The sequence below is a fragment of the Leptopilina heterotoma genome, unplaced genomic scaffold (assembly GCF_015476425.1).
Source record: "Leptopilina heterotoma isolate Lh14 unplaced genomic scaffold, ASM1547642v1 Lhet_68, whole genome shotgun sequence".
Taxonomy (NCBI): Eukaryota; Metazoa; Arthropoda; class Insecta; order Hymenoptera; family Figitidae; genus Leptopilina; species Leptopilina heterotoma.
In genome coordinates this window covers 942,636-966,008 of record NW_025111157.1, presented here as the reverse complement: position 1 = coordinate 966,008, position 23,373 = coordinate 942,636, and the positions used below count along the sequence as shown (strand labels likewise).

Sequence of the window (23,373 nt, the reverse complement as noted above, 5' to 3'; positions counted from 1 at the left end):
ATATGCATCAGTGCAGTCAATTGGAAACAGGAGAAAAGTATATTGGACTTTCGTATATACATATACTTATTATTGAAGAGGCATTTGCCTGTTACTGAATATATCCAAGTTTCATGAGGTAATCAAAAGACGTATAAAGCATTTGAAACAGATGGTTTTTGCCATTACTAAACGATATGCTGGTATGAAGTGAAGAGAAAAAACATAAAAAGCAAAAAAAAAGAAAAAAAGAAAAGAAAAAAGTTACGCACGTGTGTGGCATACCTTTCATTTTACCTGCACTTTGCCAAGGTGAAAATCGCACGATTACTAATATGCATAAATAAATATAAGGACATTGAACTTGCTAAACACTCAATCATACAGTTATGAGTTACTAAAATGCTCTACTCGACTATAAATTATCCTAATGACAAATTGTCCGCATGTCCATTTTCAATGAACGAATGAAACAGTTACGAAACATGCCAATTATTTTTTTCATTTTTTAAATAATTAACATTGAACCACGAGAAAAATTATTATCAAATGTGAATATTAATTTGACGCTGATTTATGATAATAAGTTGATAATAATAATAATAATAATAATAATAATAATAATAATAATAATAATAATAATAATAATAATAATAATAATAATAATAATAATAATAATAATAATAATAATAATAATAATAATAATAATAATAATATATAAACGTTAACAACTCCCAATTGTTCAAATTAATAATATTTGTTCACTAATTAAAATTCGCCGTAGAAAAAAACATAAAATTTGAAAAAACTTCACGCCGAAAAATTTCTGACGACTCAAAGAAATAATATTCAAATATTTGTACTCACCACGAATTTGCTTGCTTTGTTTATCATCTCGATGAGAAATTCCACTAGTCTCCAAAATTGTATGAAGACATTTTATATTCTCTCTGCACATACATACTATCTCTCCCTGTAAAATTCAATCAACTCTTTTAGAAAAAAAAACAAATTGTAAAAGAAATTTTCTTTTTACAAAATTTTAAAACATTCACAAAGCCAAACAAAAACAGCAATAAATTATTTCGACAAAAAAAATTATTTTGAATATATACAAACAATTAATTACAATTATAATCATAAGAGAACAAACAAACAAATTTTCTTAAAATAATGGCTTTTGGAAACTAGAATTTTTCCACTATTGTAAAACTTTTTTGTTAATTAGTAATATTATTAATTTTTTTTAACTACTTCTAAAATAATAATATAAATTTGAATTAGATACGTTTTTTTTTTTTTTTTAGTTTGGAGAAATTATTTAGTTAATTATTAGTAAATTATTTAACTAAATTAAAACTACGATTCGAAATAAACTACTCTTTTTAACAAAAAACTAAACTAAGACTAAATTACAAAAAAAAATTTAAATACATTTAATTAATCAAATTTATCAACTTAAGTAATTTTCACTTCACTTGTTTCTTGAAAGTGAAAATAATAATTATAACTAAAGATCAAAGAAAATTTTTAACTTACTGTACTGATAAAATTAACGACAGAAATCGTTTGAAAAAAAAACATTTTCAAACAAAAAAAGAACATTTCTGTTAAATATAATTATAACTTTCCGCTAAATATAAAAATTAATTAAATTCCGATAAGTTAATTAACTTCCGATAAATATTGAAAATTAATATCGACTAGTTTTAATCTAAGCAATAAAATTGATAATATCAGTAGTTTAATCAGTGAAATCTCTATCGGCGAAGACTTAAATATTTACAAAATTCTTCCATGACAAAAAGCCATTACGCCAGAATAGTGTCTATAATATTCTTGCATTTGATAAATTTCTCTGCTACCTATAAATTGTTTTATTGATTGACAGTTTTATTGGTTTTCAACACGCGAATAGCTGTTAAATTTACTTTTCTCCTTTGGCCCACGCGATCACTTCCAAATCAGAGTCTTCTTAACTGCTAGTTCCCACAATTCGTCATTTTCTCCTTTACGAATTAATTCCTAAACTTTGATTTTTCTACAGGTCAAAAGTCTATTGACCTGTAACTAATATCCTAAAATAAATTATAACTAAAACTAAACTAAATTTTATTATAAATTTTTTTTTATTTATTCTTAACTAATAAAAAACTATTAAATATACAAAAAAAACTAATTAAATTCCTAAGGAATTTGTATTTACAGGATAGGAAGTTAGTAGGTTATTATATTCTCTAATATCCTAAGAAACCTCGGCGATTTTTCAAATTATTTTCTAAATAATTTATTACTTCAATCTTATTCATATAAATTGAATTCAATCAATTGTATTATTTCCTTACAATTGTATATTTTTTTTATTAGAAATACTGATTGAGAATGAGTCTATAAATATTCAATATAATTAATTAAATTAATTATATTAATAAACATTTCTATGGTGATTGAAATTAAAGTTTCCAAAATAGCCAAAAAGAAAGCAATTAGTTTTAGTAAATTGCAACATGCAACATGGCAGACAAGGACAGTTAATGACACAGACACAAAAATACACAAACACAGCAAGACACATCTTCACACATCTTTCATACAAAGAAACAGGAGAAACATTAAATTTCTATAAAATATATTTTATTATATTTTCTTTTCTTATTGCAGAGTCAAAATTGTTTCTTTGTTGAAATAATTAATTTAAATTTATATAAAACATGTACGAAGATGGACAATAAATAATAAATAATTATAAATAATGAATAAAATTTCCACAGTTTTTTTTAATAAATAGCATAAAATGTTAATAGCGTAGCAAAATAATGTTAATAAATAGCAAATATGTTAAAATTCGAAAATAACAATTTTATATTAATCTTATTTTTTCTTACTTTTTTCATTTTTTTAATCAAAATGAAAAAAAAATTGATTTTTAAAAGAAAATTTTCTCAAAAATCTGTGTATTTCAAAAATACGCAGATTGAAAAAAATTCAATTTAATTCATTTTAAAAAATGTTTCTTAAAGACTAGTATCACATTTTTCTCCTTTCATCTTTTGTCTCTTTATAAAAATCTAAACATATTTGCCACTGAAGAGCCAATTAAATTGATAAATTTACCACAGAAGCGAAGTGGAAGCTTTATACATTTATAAAAGGAATTCTTAACTTTTTTCAATAATTGCGACAAAAAGTGAAAAAAGTTAATAACTTTATGAATGAATTTCGCGACTTGGATACATACGCAATCATGTCCAACGACGTGTCCCTTTTTCATAACACAATTTTCAGCGTGCAACAGTTGACAATGTGACTTTTTAAACAATTTGCTCAAGTCCTCAACGTCGCTGTCGCTGTCTTCAGTCACTGCAGTCTGTAAAGAAAAAAAAACGTATTTTTGTAAGCACAAAGCATAAAGATTTAGAGAGAATTTCATGCATTATTATATGTATTAATAAAGTTAGTCGAAATAATGCGAATAAAAGAAGTGGAAAAAAAAGCTTGATTAATGAAAGCTATTTTGAGTTTTTTCGAGAATAAGGGAAAAAATAGCCAATAGAAATTCTAAACTAAAGGAAAAACTAGTAAAAAATGGGATACATTTTTCAAATTATTGCCAAAAAAAACAATTGTATTTTTTTCTGTACTCTATTTTTGTTAACAAAATCACAGAAATTGACATGACAAATATGACGTCTTTTTTGTGTCATAGTAAAAATATCGACATACGATCAAAAAAAAACATCATAAAGGAACGTACTTTGATACGCCTTCTTGGAATTGGCGAGGAATAGTCGCGAATCGCGCTCATACTAGACGCGCAATCTGATTGACTATCAAGAAAGTTTCTATAATCGTCTCCAAAGTCCAGGAGACGGCGAGCCGCGTCGAGGTCCGGTGTCTCGCTGTAAGGCTCGCTCATGTACTTCTCCTAAAACAAAAATAATTTTTATTGTATTTATTTTCTATATTATTTCTTTTTCTTATTTTCTATATTATATTTCATTTTTTTTTCATTTTCTATATTATATTTACTTTCTTTTTTTATTGCTTCCTCAAAGAGAAAAGATTTTCTATACTAGAATTATTGCATTTACTAGTCGAGTTTCTAATAAATCATCACAATTATTATGAATTACCTGATAATTATCCCAAGCTTGCTCGGAGAATGAAACATTTCCAAGACTATTTTTCTCTGCGTCGCTGTCAATGTTGAGAGCGTTCGTGTGCTCCTTGCCACGATTGCAAGTGTCCTCTTCCTCCTCCGTGTCGGATGTCGAGGAATTCGATTGACAGTAAGTTAATCGAAGTCCAGCAGAAACGGGATCGCTGACTGTTATTTTCTCATTAACCAATTCCTGATGTCCCAATGAACCAGAGAATGATCCCGATTTAACGAGTGTCGTTAAACGTCCATGTGAATCGCGGCCAATTGTTCTCGTTGCACGGCATGCCTGCTGCGCTTTTTTCGAACTGGCATCACTGCTTCCCGATGTTTGCTGTGCATTAACACCGTCCGATCCAGATTCACTTTTACGACTCACTGTCTTTTTGCGTAATCTACTTTTTCGTCGACGCAACGAACTCGTTCTTATTGTCCTCGCATCCTGACCGCTCACCGTCTCCTCCAAAAGAGTCGATGTCGATTTGTTGAATAGAGCCGACGATCCTCTGCAATATTTTTTAGTATATTATTTTAATTTTCTTTTTCTTTTAATTTTATTAATTTGCAAAAATTGTTTTATTTAACTAATTTGATTTCAGGCTTTGCAATCAATAATTGATTTTAAAAAAGTAGCTTTGAGACTGAAAAAAGGAGTAAAAAAGTGGCTATCGAAAAATTAAATTTGATGACTAAAAAACTCGTTTTAGTCGATACAAAAAAATCACAAAAATTTGATTCTTTATCTTATTTTCCTGACATTTTTCAGATTTCGATAAAAAATATTCACTGTTTTTCCTATCCTAATTTTTATCAAATTCAATTATTTTCCAAATTTTTAGTTGGAATTCTTCAAAAATTCGATTATTATTAAAAATAATTTTTGAAATTGAGAAAATAAATTTTTTCAAATTAAAATTTTATTTCAATTAAATTTGACAAAATTCTTAATTCGAAATTTAAATAAATATTTTTAATTTTTAAGAGAATTTCCCTATATTCAAAAAAATTTAATTAAAATTTTTAATCTATTTAGAAAAATCACAAGAAATTAATTCTTTGTTTCCCTGACATTTTCCTGATTTCGATAAAAAATATACACTGTTTTTCTTATCCTAATTCTAAATTTTTATCAAATTCAATTATTTTCCAAATTTTTAGTTGAAATTCTTCAAAAATTCGATTATTTTTAAAAATAATTTTTAAAAGTAAAAAAATGAATTTTTTCAAATTAAAAATTTAATTTCAATTAAATTTGACAAAATTCCTAATTCGAAATTTAAATAAACATTTTTAATTTTAAGAGAATTTCCTTATTTTCAAAAAAATTTAATTAACATTTTTCAAAAGATTAATTTTTTTATAATTTCTAAATTAAATTATTTTTACTGGAATAATTTTTCTACAATAAATATATATAAATACTCATTTATTTTCCCCCTGGAATGGAGATTTTAAATAAGTTTAATTAAAAAGCATTTTGAAATTTATCTATTTCTAAAAATTTATATTATAACGCATTTTTAATATTCAATTTTACTGTAAAAAATTGTAACTGAAATTTATTTTCAAATCAATTTTTATTAGAAAGTTCCACAAGAATTCACTTATTTCAATAAAAAAATAAATAATTAATAGAATAATTGATTATTTCTTAAAATTGAATAAGAATATTATCAAATTTTATAAAAATAATTAAATTCACAAAACATTTCCTTAAAATTTTTGAAAATATTTGAATAACAATTCAATTTTTATAATTAATCAATTTTGTTAAAAATTCGTAATTAATAATTTTATTATTAAAGTTTATTAAAATATTATAATACAATTGTTAAAAAATTAAATTCTTGGTTAAATTCTTTCAATCTATTAAAAATAGACTAATTTTAAAAAAATTTTAATTGAAAATTTAGTTTTTATATTGAAATTTTTAATTAAATTTTTTTCAAAAAATTTCTCTCAACGTTTTTAAAATAATCGTTTTCTGTTAATAATTGTAAATGAAAAATTATATTAAAATGTTTAAGAAATAATTGAATTCCATAAAAGATTTTTTTTTATTAAATTTCATTAAATCTTTTGAAAATATTGTAGTTTTTTCTAATAATTTTAAATAAAAATTTTAAACGTTTTACGAAGAATTTCTCTCAATTTCTTAAAATAATAACAGTGTTTGTTAGTTATTGCAATTAAAAATTTTATTATTCAATTTTATTAAAATTTTTGTTTGGAAATAATTGAATTCTTTTAAAGAACTTTATTAATAGTTTTAAAAATTGATTTTTTTCGAAAAAGTTATTAAATTTATTAAAATTGTATCGAAAATTATTGAATTCCTGAGAAGAATTTTATTATTTATGAAAATTATTTGAATTCTCGAAACGAATTTTATTAAATTTTTTTTATTATCTATAATTGATTTTCTGTGAAAAATTTTTTATTAGTTTTAAAAATAATGGAATTCTTAAGAAAGATTTTCATTAAATTTTTGAAATTTTGAATTACTTCAAAGAATTTTATTAAATTTCTTTAAATCTTTTGAAAATATGTAATGTAGTTTTTTCTAATAATTTTAAATAAAAATTTTAAACGTTTTACGAAGAATTTCTCTCAATTTCTTAAAATAATAGTGTTTGTCAGTTAATTAAAATAAACAATTTAATTAAATTAAAAATTTTATTATTGAATTTTACTAAAATTTTTTTTTTTTGTTCAAATAATTGAATTCTTTTAAAGAATTTTATTAATATTTTTAAAAATTGATTTTTTTCGATAAAGTTATTAAGTTTAATAAAAATTGTATCGAAAATTATTAAATTCCTGAGAAGAATTTTATTATTTACGAGAATAATTTGAATTCTCGCAACGAATTTTATTAAATATTTTAGTATAATTGATTTTCTGTGAAAAATTTTAGTTTTTAAAAATAACTGAATTCTTGCGAAAGATTTTTAAAAAGTTTTTGAAGTTTTGAATTTTTTCAAAGAATTTTATTATATTTTTTAAGAATATTTTTCTTTTATTTCAACTAATTAGCAGATTCAAATTTGTGCGAATTTTCAGGCAAAAGAAAAAAAATGAATAAAGTGGCTTTCAGTGTCACGAATTTAAAAAAAGTATCCAAATAGTAGCTAATCGTAAAAAAGTAGTAAATAGTAAATACTAGGTTTTAGTAGATGAGTCAGAGTGCAAAGCCTGCAATTTGATTGACTAGCGCTTTTTGTCGATTGCTGACAAACCCGGTTCTTTTTCGATTCGCAATCACAATATGCAAAAATGTACCAGACAGAAAATTTAATTACATTTCTACAATTAAAAATGAATAAAATAAGAAAATTATTTGAAGAAGAAGAAGAAAATTGTACTCACGATGCGTCTAGTGAGGAGGATTTGATAGGCGACGAAGCAACAAGTTGATGGAGAGCCGTTTCCGAGATGGAGAATTGTGAGATTGAGTCATTACCCTCATTTGCATTTGAATTGTTTCTGATTTGTGTAATGCAGGAAACACTCCATGGCCGCGGTCCATTTGTCTTTCGCTTCGTGCGAAGTACAACTTTCGGTGTACTCGTGTCCAATAACAATTGCTGCTGATGGCATTCATTAACCGGCATATTGTCCGTCGAATCGAAAATTTCCTGCGAAACTGATTGCGACACACAACCCAAATATCCATCGAGCCGTCGATATGTCGCTACACTGCTATGCAAATCCTCCGATGAAATCGATTGCTTCTCAATGTCCGATTCACCTGTCGTGTACTCGCCACTTGCATCGCAACTGTCTAACGATCGATACTGCAAAAATAAACGAACGCTAATTAGTTTCGCATTCACTAAACAAATCGAATAAAATAAAATAAATAAATGAACTTACTTCTGAATTTGATTTCTCGTCATATTTCCCCATGGAATTGAGCTTGAGCCATTCGCGAATTCGAGCGTATTTGGCGCGATTGCTGTTGAGATCGCCCCCTTTGCGATCCTCGAAAATAAGTGGCGTGACACGTCCCTCCTCTCGAACTAGTTTCTCCACTTCCATGACAAGTCGATGAATATTGTACTTGTCGCTCTTCAATTCGTCACCACTCTCCCTTTGACAATTCTTCTTTTCACAGTTCCATTTTTCATTTTCCCCCGAACGCTTACTAATCGGACTGATTTGTTTCTTCGACAATTGTGTGACATTTGTTTTATCATTGTCCACAACCTCGCCGAAATCCAAGGAAACTTTGACGTTCGTCTTTCGACAGGTCATTTCCTCGGCGTGCGAATTCGTATAAGTCCACTCGTCTTCCGATGAAACTGCGTCGACGACATTTGTCGATTCTTCCATTTCCACTGAACCGTCCGCTTCCGAGTCTGTATCGCGGTGCTTGAAATAAAACGTAGCGCAGTTCTTCGATTTTCTGTTCGATCTGTCGAGAAAAAGAGAAAAATGTAACTAGAGTTAATTTATTTTATTTTGTAAACTATATATTTTTTTAAATACTTTGTTTTATTATTTTTTTTAAAATAGACTTAAAATTCAATTTTACGAAATTTCATCGATGATTCGGAAATTCTTCAATTGTATATTAGAAAATAGCTTCAAATAATTTTTTAAAAAAATCAATTAAATTTTTTCAAAACTTCTTAAAATTCTACAGAATTATTTTTTAAAAGTATAAAAAATTCAGATTTTAAAAAATTTTAATTTAAAACCTTTTCGAAATTCAATTATTTCCATCAAAATTCATGCAGTAATGCTTTAATATTCAATTATTTTCTAAAATTTTAACGGAAATTAATTTTTACATAAATTACTATTAGAAAATTCTACGAGAATTCAATTATTTAAATACAAATATAAATAATTTATTGAATAATTGAATATTTCTTAAAACTGAATTCTCATAAATAATTTTATCAACAAATTTTTAAGAATAATTAACATTTTTCGAGGAACTCGATTAGAATTATATTATAAAAATAATTGAAATTATGCGATGAGTTTTATTATTTATAATAATAATTGAATTATTACGAAGAATTTTATAACAAATTTAAATAATTGATTTTTTTCGAAACAATTTATGTCAATTTTTTTTAAATAATTGAATTCTTTTGGGAAATTTTAGTAAAATAATAAATATTGAAAATCATTGAATTAAGAAACATTTTTGAAAATAATTGAAATTTTGCCAAGAATTTTATTAAAATTTTTGAAAATAATTGAATTTCGGCAAAGAATTTTGCTATTTTTAAAAATAATTGAAATCTTGGCGATAATTTAAAAAAAATTTGAAAATAATTGAATTTCTGCGAAGAATTTTATTAATCTTAAAATTAATTCAATTCCTGTGATTAATATTGCTATTTATAAAAATACCTAATTAAATTTTGCAATAAATTTTATTATTTATAAAGATAATTGAAATTTTGATGAGAATTTTTGTTTAATTTTTAAAAATAATTGAAATTTTGCCAAGAATTTTATTAAAATTTTTAAAAATAATTGAATTTCGGAGAAGAATTTTATTATTTATAAAAATAATTGAAATTTTGCCAAGAATTTTATTATTTATAAAAAAAATAATTGAAATTTTGCAAAGAATTTTATTAAAAGTTTTAAAAAGAATTGAATTTCGGAGGAGAATTTTATTATTTATAAAAATAATTGAAATTTTGAAGAGAATTTTTTTTTAATTTTTGAAAATAATTGAAATTTTGCAAAGACTTTTATTAAAATTTTTAAAAATAATTGAATTTCGGAGAAGAATTTTATTATTTATAAAAAGAATTGAATAATTGAATTTTGGAGTAAAATTTTATTTATTTATAAAGATAATTAAAATTTTGAAGAGAATTTTTAAAAATTTTTAAACATAATTATTTATTTCTGCAATCATTACCAACTTCTCAAAAATTAAATTTTTTTAGTGTTTTATCTAAAATTCTTCTATAAATTAATTATTTTAAATAATTAATTAAATATATATTAAGAAATTTATCTAATTTCAGAGGAATTTAAATTATTAAAATTTTTGAAATAGTTTGAGTCCAAGAAAATACACCAAAATTCACGATTTTTTTTATCAATTCTAAAAATTTAATTTTTTCCTGTAAAAATTCCTGACTTTTCCCTAATCAATTTTACTTTCCCCATTTTCTTCAAAAAATAATGTTCACAAATTAAAAAAGGGTAAAATAACACAAAAAAAAGGGAAAAAATGCCGAATCATCAAAAAATGTGAAAAATGAGCCAAAATTGAAAAAAGGGAACTATTTATTATGTACTTTGTTTTATATTTAAGGATTCTTACGTGTTGAACGATGCAGTTTCTTCAAAGCCCTTTTTTCGACGAAGCGGTGTTTGAATCGAGGAAGTAATTTCCTTTTCAGTCATTTCTGTGTGAATACTTTTTCCCGAGTCAATTTCGTCGCAAATACTGATTAGTGCTCCCGCCGTTACGGAAACTGGATCGGGTGTTGGTGCCATTTCGATAGTCTCTTCGTTAATGTCAGCGTCTTCGATGTCACCCTCGTCGCCTTGGGAATCAAGTGTAACTGAAATTCGATTCAGTTTAGAATTCTTTATCTCATCGACGCTCGTTTCCATCACACACAATTCGTCCAAATCGTCCTGCAACAGAAGAGAAAGAATTTAAAATTTTTAAAAATTTATTCAAATTCCCAAACATTAAATTTACCTAGATTTTCAAAAATCTATTTAAATTCAGAAACTTTAAATTTACTTTTCAATAATTTACTCAAATTCAGAAACTTTAAATTTACTTCTCAAAAATTTACTCAAATTCAGAAACATTAAATTTACTTTTCAGAAATTTAAAATTTACTTTTAAAAATTACTTTTTTCGCTAGTAAAAAAAATGGTTAAAAGCCTCTTTTGCATTATGCAAGCATCACCTCTTTTTGTACTTGTTTATTTTCGCCGAGTGTTTTAATAGACTGTCGCTGTCGTTGATACGACAGGATCTTATCGACATATGCAAATCAGTGCATGCAACGCAGTCGGGGTCCTGGAAAGGATTTCTCCTTTCAGGCACGGAGAAAACTAACATCGACTGAAGTTTAGTAAGAACAAGAATTATAAGGGCTGGAGTAACAAAAAGTCACTTTTACTTTTAGTGAACATGGAGATGAGAGAAAGAGAGAGAGAGAGAGAGAATGAAGGCAAACTCTACATTGTAAAAGGGTTATAATATTATAACTCATCGGCTACTAAAGTTTTAAATAAAAGGAGGGCACATAATGAAACTGTGAAAAGTAACACCAGCATACCTCAAAGTAGGAGCCATCGTCAATGAATCGATTCTCAGAAGAAACATCACTGTCTGAAAGGTCGCCTTTCCAAGTACCAGGGTCAGAGGAAGGACAATGTCTTAAAGCTTTGACGCGTTTTGTTCGTCCTGATGAGCGTGTCGAACGGACATTTTGCCCCGAAGAATTATCTTCCCTTCCAGATTCTCGTGATTGCCTTCGGCTTAGTCGAGGTTGTTTCGTGACTGGCTCCTCATCGCTATCACTGCTACAACAACTGGACACTGAGTTCTGAAACAAAAAAAAGAAAATTTTCGTCAATTCATGATGCATTTTATTTCAATCACAAGAATTTAATTCCCTCGTAATTAAACGAAAATTTTTATTTCCATTGTTATTAAAATCAAATTCTTAATTTACTATTTCGAAAAAGTTTGTCAAAAAAAAATTTGCTATCACTTTATAATCTCTGTTTAAAAGTTTTCGTCTCAATATTAAAATCGAGATTAAAATTAAAATGCGGAATTATGAAATTTGCTTCCTCATGCTCATTATATTCCTTTTTTGGATGAAACACGCGAAAGAAAGTTTTTTCCGCAAAAAAAAGAGCTTCTCGAGTTCCTTCTCTCAAGAAATATTTCGGTGTAAAAAAAATTTCGGTATGAAAAGTGAAATCTCTTCCACCATAAGAAATTTCAAACTATAACTTCTCCCGAAAAGAGAAAGAAAGATAAAATTTTCTGATTGATTTATTAAAGATTGGAAAGAAAAATTGATAATCACGAGCAAAAGTATTAAAGAGAAAGACAAAAACTAAAAAAAAAGTGATTTATCACTTTACATTCCTTGTGTGGGTAATTATTTATTTTTTAATTACAAGCAATAAATTTACTGTCAATTAAAAAAAAAACTAAACTTAATTTGTACTCAAAATTGATTTTTCCTGTTAAAGAATTTTGTTTACAATTCTGAATTCTGTTTGCAAATATTGATTACTTCTATAAATATTATTTATTTATACAATAAAGAGGGAATAAATTAATAAATAATTTTTGCCTATATATAATGAAATTGTTGAAAATTATTAAGAGATTAAACGGGTTTTAATGCTTTCGGATCGTAATTTAAGGTACAGAGGCCTTTCCAACGTAACATTACTTCTCTCGGCTCGTAAGGAGCAATAATGCTTTAATTTATATATATTACGTTATTACATGTCGAATAATGAAAAGTAGAATTACTCATACGGCGCGCACTATTACACAGTCCAAGTATTTTTCTTTCCTATTTGTTCTTTTTATTAACAATCAAGGCCGGGTGAATGGAACAAAAACAGTCGCAGAATTATATTGTTCACTTTTCAATTATTTTTAAACTTTCACTATATAAATACGTGCGGCGAGATTTTGCAAATCTCCGCACAAAATTGTATTCGCGTTTTTCTTGACTATGCCGAGGAAAATTAAAATCAAAAATAAATAATTTTAAAAAAGGAAATAAACGAAATAAATAAATCTAATAAAAATAAATAAACGAAAGAAATTATTCAAATAAAAATAAATAAACGCAAGAAATAAATCGAATAAAAATAAATAAACGAAATAAATAATTTAAATAAAAATAAATAATTCAAATAAAAATAAATAACCGAAATAAATAATTTAAATAAAAATAAATAAACGAAATAAATAATTCAAGTAAAAATAAATAAACGAAAGAAATAATTTAAATAAAGGAAATAAATAATAAAAATAAATAAAACAAAATAAAATCAATAATAAAAATTAAACTAAAAAATAAATAATTAAAAAAAATAAATAAATAAACTAAATAATTAAAATAAAATCATTGCAATAAAATAAGAAAAAATACACCGAAGAAAATTTGTTTGTTTCAAATAATCGATTATTTGTCTATTATCGAATAAATATTTACCTGAATCAAATAATTTTTATTTGAGTCAATAAAATGGCATTTGCTTCAATTACTGAAATTATTCGTTTAAATTTTAAATACAATTTAATTGATTCAAATAAAAATTATTCGACACAAGTAAAAATTATTTGATTTAAGTAAATTTGATAATAGTCAAGTAATCGGTGATTTGAATCAAATAAATTTTTTTTCAGTGCAAAAAATGAACTGTGAAAAATTACAAATTAGAAAAAATAGAAACTGTATTAAAATAAAAGTAATAAAAAATAAGTTTTGAAAAATTACAAGTTAGATGAAGAGAAATCTGAATAAAATAAAATATAATAAGTAAAAAAGAAAAAAAAAGAAAATAAAGAAGGAGAAAATACAAAAAATTGCAAATTAAGAAAAAAGTGATTAATCCGAGAAATAAATTTAAATTATTAATCGCGTAAATTTTTTTTTAACTTTCACTCACTAACTTACCGTTGGAAAATATATGTACGCGTACATTTTTCTAATTAAAAATTAATTTTGCACTAAATTCGATAAAAAATCCCAACGTTTATTTCTTTCACTGTTTTTAAAATCAATAACAATTCTAATAATTTCTTTAAAATAGTAAAAGATAATTCACACTTTCAAAAAGTAGAAAATATTTTTTTTTCACTTTTTTAGAAAAAGTTTTCAACAAAAGCTCAAGAGACAAGAGGAGAAAGAAGAGCTCATGACTCCTCCTAATCCCAAGAGAGACTGAACTTCCTTCCTTCCGGAAATCTTGATGCTACCGAAAAAGTAAAGAAAATTTTCGCCAGGTCAAAATTGTACTTTTCCGCAGCAGCTTTACCCAAAATTATTTTTGCGTAGAGGGGGAAAAATAAGGTTCTCAGGTAGAGTACCTGAGATTTTTACCTCAATATACTCGAAACATGTCGAAACTCGAGAAAATTTCGAAAGATCAAATTTTCAAGATATTTTTTTTTTTCCGAAAGTACGCAGGGTAATATAATAAAGCATAGAGATTTCCTATCAGTAATAAATTTACAATAGAAATACATTTCCAAAAAAAAAAAAAATACCCTGTATAATTATTATTTATGAAAGAACAATAGCGAAAGTTATGGTATGCGAGAATAAAAGTGAAGAAATATAAAATTTTTCATCGCGCACAAGCAAATGTTCTTTGCAGCATCCACTTCTTCTAGTCACGAGCCAAGACTTTTCTTCGCGCTCTTTTGCTCATAAACAATCGCAATTTTCTCCAACAATTGCCTTCAAGTAACCAATTACGCGGGGAAAAATAACCCGGCTATTTTCTATTTTGAGAATAAATAATATATTTATAAATATGAATACCGAGAAAATGAAGAAGGAATATATATGTATAGACATAGTGTGGAAAGCGAAAGAGAGCCTGGAAGCAAAACGAAACTACTCGGAGGGAAAAAAAGTAACGCAAAATATAATAACACTAATAAACAATTATGCTAATTAAATGTTCTTCAAGGTATAAAAAAAATAACTATACAAAAGAATATTTTATTATTTTTACTGGAAACAAATTTTCATTACTTTCCGGTTGTTTTAATAATCAATTTAAAAACATTTTTGTGGTCAAAACTTTTTTTTAACGTAACTAGAAAAAAATTTTAAATAATTAAAATAATGATTTATCTTTTTAAATAATTATTTGGTCCAATATTCAACCCCTTGTCCTAATTTGACTCATTTAGCTCATTTACATTTTTGAACGGTTTTTTTCTAACCCACTTTTAATTTGACCTGCTTTTTTCCAAACCAATTTTAATTTGGCCTAGTTTTTTTAACCAACTTCGATTTGCTCTAATTTTTTTGCACTCTAATTTTAGTTTGATCTATTTTATTAATTCTGAATTAATCGAATTTTTGTTCGCGGACTACTCGTGATTTTCTAATTCAAAAATCTTTTTTTTTATTCACATCAATTTTTATTTGGTTTAATTTCTCTTTAACTTGATTCGTAGTTAAACGAATTTATTTACAATTAAGTCAATATTATAACAGCGGTGTTATTATCATTTTGCTAGAAAATTGTTTTTTGTGAAAAAAATTCTGCAAAATAAAAAATGTAGCAATTGTGCTAAATGAAAATTATGAAAATTAAAATTATAATAAATGATCGTGGATAAGAAAAATTATAATTTTACATGAATTTTATTCAGCAGAAATTTTATCGATTTTTATTTATTCAAGAATTTTCTAATTACTACAATTAATATTTAGGTAAGTGGATTTTTTTAATGAGCGACATTTTCAATTTGAAAAATATTCATTATTAATATGTGTTTAAGAAATTACCATTTAAGAAACTTTTAAGAAATTTTAATTTAAAATAATTTTTATTCGCTGGAATTTCTATTGAATAGAAAATTGCATTAGGAAAACATTTATTCAGTAAAATTTTAATTTAATATTTTTATAACGTAACTGAAATTTAATCAAGTACAATTTGTATGCAGTGTAATTTTTATTAAGCAGAAATCTTAATTAATACTTTCATTCAAACTAATTTTTATTATTTTATTATTAACAGAATTTTCGATTTAACGAATTTTCATGTAACAGAAATTCTCTTTGACAAGTAAAATTTTTTATCAACAAAAGTTCCTAATTATTACAATTATTATAATTATTATTTAGCGAAATTTTTATAGAAAAGAGTTTTTATTTAGACTAATATTCATTAAGCATAATATTCTTTGAAGATATTTTCATTTTGCAGGATTTTCGATTTATAGAATTTTTATTAACTGTAATTTTCATTAAATGGAGAATTTACATTAGAAAAAAATATATTTAGCAAATATTTATATTAATAATTTTATTGAAAATAATTATTGTTAAACGCAATGAAAAAAATTCTGTTTGGAATAATAAGAATTCGGGTTATTTTAACTTGAACAAAATGTTAAATAATACACTTACTACTTTTTCTGGTTAAATTAACCGAATTCTTGTAAATTTGACAAGAATAATTCTAGTTAATTAAACCTAAATTTTAATTCATTTAACCAGAACACTAATTAATTTAAACATATTTTTAGTTAATTTAACCAGAATTGAGTCCATTTAACTTGCGAATTTTGGTTAATCTAACAAAAATTTTAAAATATTTAACCTTAGTTACGGTTTGTTTAATAAGAATATAATGTTAATTTACTGCTTATATTAACCACAATTCTAATTAATTTAAGCAAAATATTTATTAATCTAACCACAATAAATTCTTGTAAATTTAAGAAAAATACTAGTTAACTCAATCAAAATTTTAGCAAATTTAACCAGAATACTAGTTAATTTAACCAAAATTGTAGACAATTTAACCTGAATTCTGATTCATTCAACCTAAAGCTAGTAAATTTAACCAAAATTCTAGACAATATAACTGTCCTGAATTTTGCTTCATTTAACTAGAATTTTAGATTATTTAACCTGAATTCTGATTCATTTAGCTCAAAACTCTAGTAAATTTACCAAAATCCTTGATAATTTAACCTGAATTCTGCTTACTTTACCGAAACTCTAGTAAATTTAAAATTTAACCAAAATTATGGACAATTTCACCTGAATTTTGCTTCATTTAACCAAAATTCTAGGCAATTTAACCTGAATTCTGCTTAATTTACCGAAACTCTAATAAATTTAACCAAAATTCTGGACAATTTAACCTGAATTTTGCTTCATTTAACCAAAATTCTAGACAATTTAACCTGAATTCTGCTTAATTTACCGAAACTCTAGTAAATTTAACCAAAATTCTGGACAATTTAACCTGAATTTTGCTTCATTTAACTAGAATTTTAGATTATTTAACCTGAATTCTGATTCATTTAACTCAAAACTCTTGTAAATTTACCAAAATCCTTGATAATTTATCCTGAATTCTGTTTAATTTTCCAAAACTCTAATAAATTTAACCAAAATTCTGGACAATTTAACCTGAATTTTGCTTCATTTAACCAAAATTCTAGACAATTTAACCTGAATTCTGCTTAATTTACCGAAACTCTAGTAAATTTAACCAAAATTCTGGACAATTTAACCTGAATTTTGCTTCACTTAACTAGAATTTTAGATTATTTAACCTGAATTCTGATTCATTTAACTCAAAACTCTTGTAAATTTACCAAAATCCTTGATAATTTATCCTGAATTCTGCTTAATTTACCAAAACTAATAAATTTAACCAAAATTCTGGACATTTTAACTTGAATTTTGTTTCATTTAACCAAAATTCTAGACAATTTACCCTGAACTTTGCTTAATTTAACCAAAATTCTAGACAATTTAACCTGAATTCTGCTTAATTTTCCAAAATTATTATAGTAAATTTAACCAAAATTCAAGACAATTTAACATGAATTCTAAATTCAAAAATTTCTCATGAAAAATAAAATTTTGTCTTAATAAAAATTTATTAAATTGAAAATATATTTTTTCTACTATCAAATAAAAATGCAAATAAATGGAATTCGTATTTTGTATATATGCAATATATTCACGCGTGTTAATTCGAGAATATAAATATTATAAATCCCATAAAAAGAAGGAATTACCCAACCATTTTTTTACGATCATTTAATTACACATAATAAGCAATGAATCATGTTCTAATAATTGGAACTATATAATATTTTCAATCATTTTTGAGAGTGAATATATATATATATATATAAATATAGGAAAAAGATTTGAAAGTCCGAGAGAATTATTTTATGAGCGAAATATGGGGTACTAAATGAGTCATCGGATGGAGTCTTAAAAGTTATTTATTTATTTTTATTTCCTAATTGCGGGATGTAAGCTAACTTAGAAAATTGGTTACTAAAACAAGACTTTCATTCCTGGAAGGTTTGACCGCGCAGGTATATGTGTATACACAGTACACACAGAGTAAGAGAGAGAGAGACTCGAAATACGTTTGTACTACTGCAACTGTACTACTTTATCTTTATGCCATTCTGGACTAGATTATAAACTCGAGAAACATTGCCAACGTCGGTACCTGAATCCTGAATATCTTTCAACTGGGCACATTGAAAGAGAGAGAGAGAGAGAGAGAGAGGAAAACTTTGCATTCTTGTTTCACAAGCTCACAGATCCCTAGGACTTAGAACTAGGGTTATCGACCGATCTCTATTTGTTCCATTCAATGGTAGTAGCTTTTAAAGACTTAAAAATAACAAGCAAAAAAATAAAAATTCTTCTCGTAATTGTTCAAATCTTATAATCCTTGGCTTAAATATACGATTTTAGAGCTTCTAACCCTTGTACTGGTTTTGGAAACTTGGCGACCTTCGTACGGAGTAGAGTCAAAATTTTGCACTCTGTTATTATTTTGAAAGTCAATTTTCGAAAAAGTCCTAAACTAATGTTGCTTTTTTTTGAAAATATGGAGGAAATTAACTTGATGGAAAATATTTAATCTCTTGTGTCATGGGTTATGTTTGATTTCTTTTGCCCTTTTGCTTATGGTTGTAGGTTTGGTTTTGTTATTGCGGAAGATGTATAAATAAAGGAGGTCATGACCTACTTTTATTTATTTATCTGCTTTTAATTATTTTTCCTATCTTCTCATTTATTTTTATTTTGTTATTTTTATTTCATTATTATTTTTATTTCTATATTATTATTTTCTAGTGAATTACATTTTTTTAATGTCGAACATCTATAAATTTTTAGCAAACATTAAATTATTTATTTATTTTTATATTCAGTGTGGGTATAATGCCGGAAAATTTTTACAAAAAAATTAATTTAGATAAATTATTATTTAGAAGGATTTTTGTTTAACATTTTCTATTTAGTTTTAATTTTTATTTTAAACAACTACGATTTAGTATAATTTTTACTTGGCCTAATTTTCATTTAACATAACTTTTTACTTGGTACAATTTTCATTTAGTATAATTTTTTATTGGCACAATTTTGATTTAGCACAATTTCTACAATTTTCATGAAGTATAATGTTTATTAAGCACAACTTTTATTTGTCGAAAATTCTGTTATTAATAAAATAATAAAAATTTGTTTGAATGAAAGTATTAAGATTTCTGCTAAATAAAAATTCGCTTGCCTAAATATTATAATTGTTATAATTAGAAAATTCTGCAAAATGAAAAAATTTGGATTAATAAAAAGTAAATTAATTCTTGGATAAATAAAAATCGATAAAAATTCTGCTGAATAAAATTCAAGGAAAATTACATAAACAAGAATTGAACTTAAATTTAAAAATAAAAATTTTTAAAATACTCTAAAGTGATTATTTCTGGAAATAAACATTCAATTATTGAACAATTCTATGAAATCAAAATTCTCTTAAGTGAAAATATAAAATGAAAATTTCCTCTGCAGAGCTAATGAGCCACTTTGAAGGTTGAAATTTATTTCCAAAGGGAATAATTATGGAGAGGCGTGTCTTAAGAAATTATTTTGTTTAAATATTAATTTACCTTTCAACGTAAATATTCAAACGTGAGAATTCACCTTTACAATGAAAATTACAATTTACGTTTATTGTTCAGGTAAATGACAGGTTTCTCACTTTGGATATTACCCTTTCATTGTCTAATATAATAGTTTTCACCCTTTAAATTATAATCCCGGACAAAAGTTGCATAAATATTTATTTCATCTAAAATTACTAATCCAATATTTTTCCACAAAATTGTATTTAACTACCTACTAAAAAAAATTTCCACTAAGAAAAAAAATTAGGAAAAAGTAAAAATAATAAAAATAATGAAAATAATAGAAAAACTAAAAATAATAGAATTTAAAAATTTTCTAATTTAAATTTTTGTTGAAAACACTAAAAAAAATTCAATTTTGGAGAAATTACAAATAATTGCAAAAATTCAATTATTTTCAAAAAAAAAAAATAAATAATAATAAAATTCTTATAAAATTCAACTGGGGTTCAAAATTTGAAAAAAATTCTCGTAAAAATCCCAATTATCTGTATAAATAACAAAATTCTTCTCCAAAGTTCAATTATTTTCATAAATGTCAAAAAATTCTTGTCCTAATTTCAATTATGTATTTTCAAAAATTTTTCTAATTCAAATTATTTTCAATATCTACTATTTTAATAAAATTTCTCAAAAAGACTTCAATTATTTTTAAAAAATTTAATAAAATTGTATGCAAACATTTAATTATTTTCATAAATAATAAAAATTTTATAGGAATTCAATTATTTTGGGTCATAAATAATAAATTTTTTAAGGAATTCAATTATTTTCATAAATAATACATTTTTTTAAGGAATTTAATTATTTTCATCAAAAATAATTTAAAATTCTAGAAAATAATGATTGAATTAAAATCATAAAAATAATTTTGATGAAGTGACAGTAACAATATTCTTATGATATAAAATAATGATTTTATCTCTCGGTCATTTTTTAATTAATATAAAACATGAAAAAATCGATCACTCCGAGTCTTCGACTCGGAGCAATCGATATCTTCATGTTTTATAACAAATACTTTTATAAGCTGTTTAATTTAAAAAAAGATTTGAATTTGAAATTTTTGAATATCTTAATTCCTGTGGAAAATCCTTTTTGAATAATAAGATTAAAAATTGAAATTGTGCAAATATTTTTCTTCTTTTTCTAAGACAAAATAATAATTTTGTTAAAAAAATTTTGATTCATAAAGAAAAATAATGCAAAATAAATCAACTTTCTATTTCTTAATCACAGTTGTTTAACAATTTTCTAATTTTCCTTAGAAGTAAAGAACAAAAATCTGCATAATTTCAATTTGACAAAACATTCAATTTAACAAAATTTTAATCTTTGAATGAAAAGAAGTGAAAAAAATTCTGATGATTTATATTTATCATTACAACTTTGAATTAATTATAAAATTAATAATTTTTTTGTTTCTGAACTTTCTTATAATTTAATTTTTAATGCATTGAAAATCATCGAATTGTTGCAAAGAATTTTATAAAAAAAATTTGATAATAATAGAATTCCTTCAATTAATTTTATTATTCAGAAAAATAACTGAATTCTCGCTAAGAATTTTATTAAAATTTTTAAAAATCCTAATTAAATTTTTTGGAAGAATTTCTTTGTATATTTTTTTTTAAACTAATGGGATTTCTTTAATTAATTGAATTGAATATTTTGAAAGCAATTGAATTTTATGAAGAAGAATTTTATTAAAATCGTATTGAAAATAAATAAATAATTGAATTCTTGCGAAGAATTTTACTATTTATAAAAATAATTGAATTGTTCCGAAGAATTTATTAGAATTTTAGAAAATAAATCAATTTTATGTTAATATTTGAAAATTTAAATTATTTCGAGTAATTCTATTAAAATTGTTTCGAAAAGAATTGAATTTCTGCAAAGGATATTTATATTTATTTATAAAAAATAATATTTATAAATATTTATAAAAATTTATTGATATTTATAAAAATAATTGAAAAATTTTGTAGAATTTATTAAAATTTTAAGAAATAATTAAATTGTTATGAAGAATTTTTTAGAAATATTTAAAAATAATGAAATTTTTTTCGAGAAATTCAATTAAAGTTGTTTCGAAAATAAGTGAATTTCTTTAAACAATTTTTTATTTAATTTTAATTTAATTTTAATTTTTAAATTACTATAAAGTGTGGCGGACAGAAAAAGTGAATGAATGAAAGAACATTTAAATTATTATAGTTAATAATAGAAAATAATAGAAAATAATAAAAATAATAAAAATAATAAAAATAATAAAAATAATAAAAATAATAAAAATAATAAAAATAATAGAAATAATAAAAAAATTAAAAATAATAAAAATAATCGAAATCATAAAAAAATAAAAATAATAAAAATAAAAAAATGAGTTTAATTTAAAACAAACAGGTAATTAATGAAATATAAAAATACGGGGAAATAAAATAATGTTCCTTTAGAAATACGATCCTAACAATTAAGTGGTACCTGTCGGAGAATTTGCAGCAGTAAAATTTTTTTTTCTCACGGGTTTTTCAATAATAAAATTCACACCATAGCGAAATGAATTTATGAAAAATTCAAATTGCAGAAGGTGGCAAAATTTTCTTCAACAATAAATGCGATTCTTGTGCGTGGCGTGAGAACCTGTTGCCCTCTCTCTTAAGGGTACGTATATTGCAAATGATTTACGATTTACGATTTAATAAGAGCCAAAAATAGAGAAATTTGACTCACTTTACCCAGGGACTTGAAAAATATTGTAAATAAACTTGAAAATTCTCAAGGTTTGAATGCATATAGTATAGTGCGTCGTGTATATACCTCTCCTAGGAGGTATAAAAGTTAAAATCCCCATCTGGAGATTGACACAGGTAGTAGTGGATACAAGTGTTCCTCAACAGCTCTCGCATATTGATGAGGAGAACCTGCCTTATTGAAACCCATCTTGCAATATAGCAATGGTTAAGTCTCTGTTAAAGTGGGATTGAATGCGCTTATATACAATAATAATTTTACATCCTGGGTAGTTTCGAAACTCGGAAATCCGCAGACGTGCTTGGGCATATTTAAAAAAAAAAAGAAGAAAAAACGAACACGGTTTTATTGTCAGTTGGAGGAAAATACTATTAAATAAACATTTCACACGGGTCAAAAATGTCCTTTTTGCAAACAAGACTTATTGACTCGAACTACCAGCACCTGCTGTTCGTGTATATGCAGTTTGAGAATTCATCTCATGTTGCCCCAAGGCGGCGCACGTTCCTCGATTAAGTCGCATTGTTAATTGGAATTAATTTTGATCAGGAATAATGAATGTTGGTGTAAATCATCCAAGAACAGCGAGGAGAATTATTATTAAACAACTGGCAAGTCAGAAGCACTAATTATTAACTGTAAATACAATTGGAATGATGAGGAGATCTATTAACTAAGAGATGTAAGAACTTATAAAATAGTTCGAGAGCACATGTTTGAATCCGATAGGAATTATTATTAATCATCGTGTATTCATTGAGAAACGTAATTAAGACCATTATTACCAACG

The 23,373-nt window shown here is 24.6% G+C and overlaps 1 protein-coding gene across 2 annotated transcripts in view; it reads right to left on the bottom strand.

Moving 5' to 3' along the window:
• Positions 1 to 23,373, bottom strand: part of LOC122510281 — a 209,588-nt gene that overhangs the window by 67,773 nt on the left and 118,442 nt on the right. For both annotated transcript variants that reach the window (XM_043624799.1, XM_043624800.1), the window contains exons 8-15: positions 11,422 to 11,691; positions 10,443 to 10,762; positions 8,015 to 8,555; positions 7,508 to 7,935; positions 4,113 to 4,644; positions 3,734 to 3,904; positions 3,218 to 3,346; positions 847 to 952 (exon numbers count right to left, since the gene is read on the bottom strand). In XM_043624799.1, the coding sequence (XP_043480734.1) occupies positions 847 to 952; positions 3,218 to 3,346; positions 3,734 to 3,904; positions 4,113 to 4,644; positions 7,508 to 7,935; positions 8,015 to 8,555; positions 10,443 to 10,762; positions 11,422 to 11,691 (2,497 nt within the window). The remainder of the gene's footprint in view (positions 1 to 846; positions 953 to 3,217; positions 3,347 to 3,733; positions 3,905 to 4,112; positions 4,645 to 7,507; positions 7,936 to 8,014; positions 8,556 to 10,442; positions 10,763 to 11,421; positions 11,692 to 23,373) is intronic.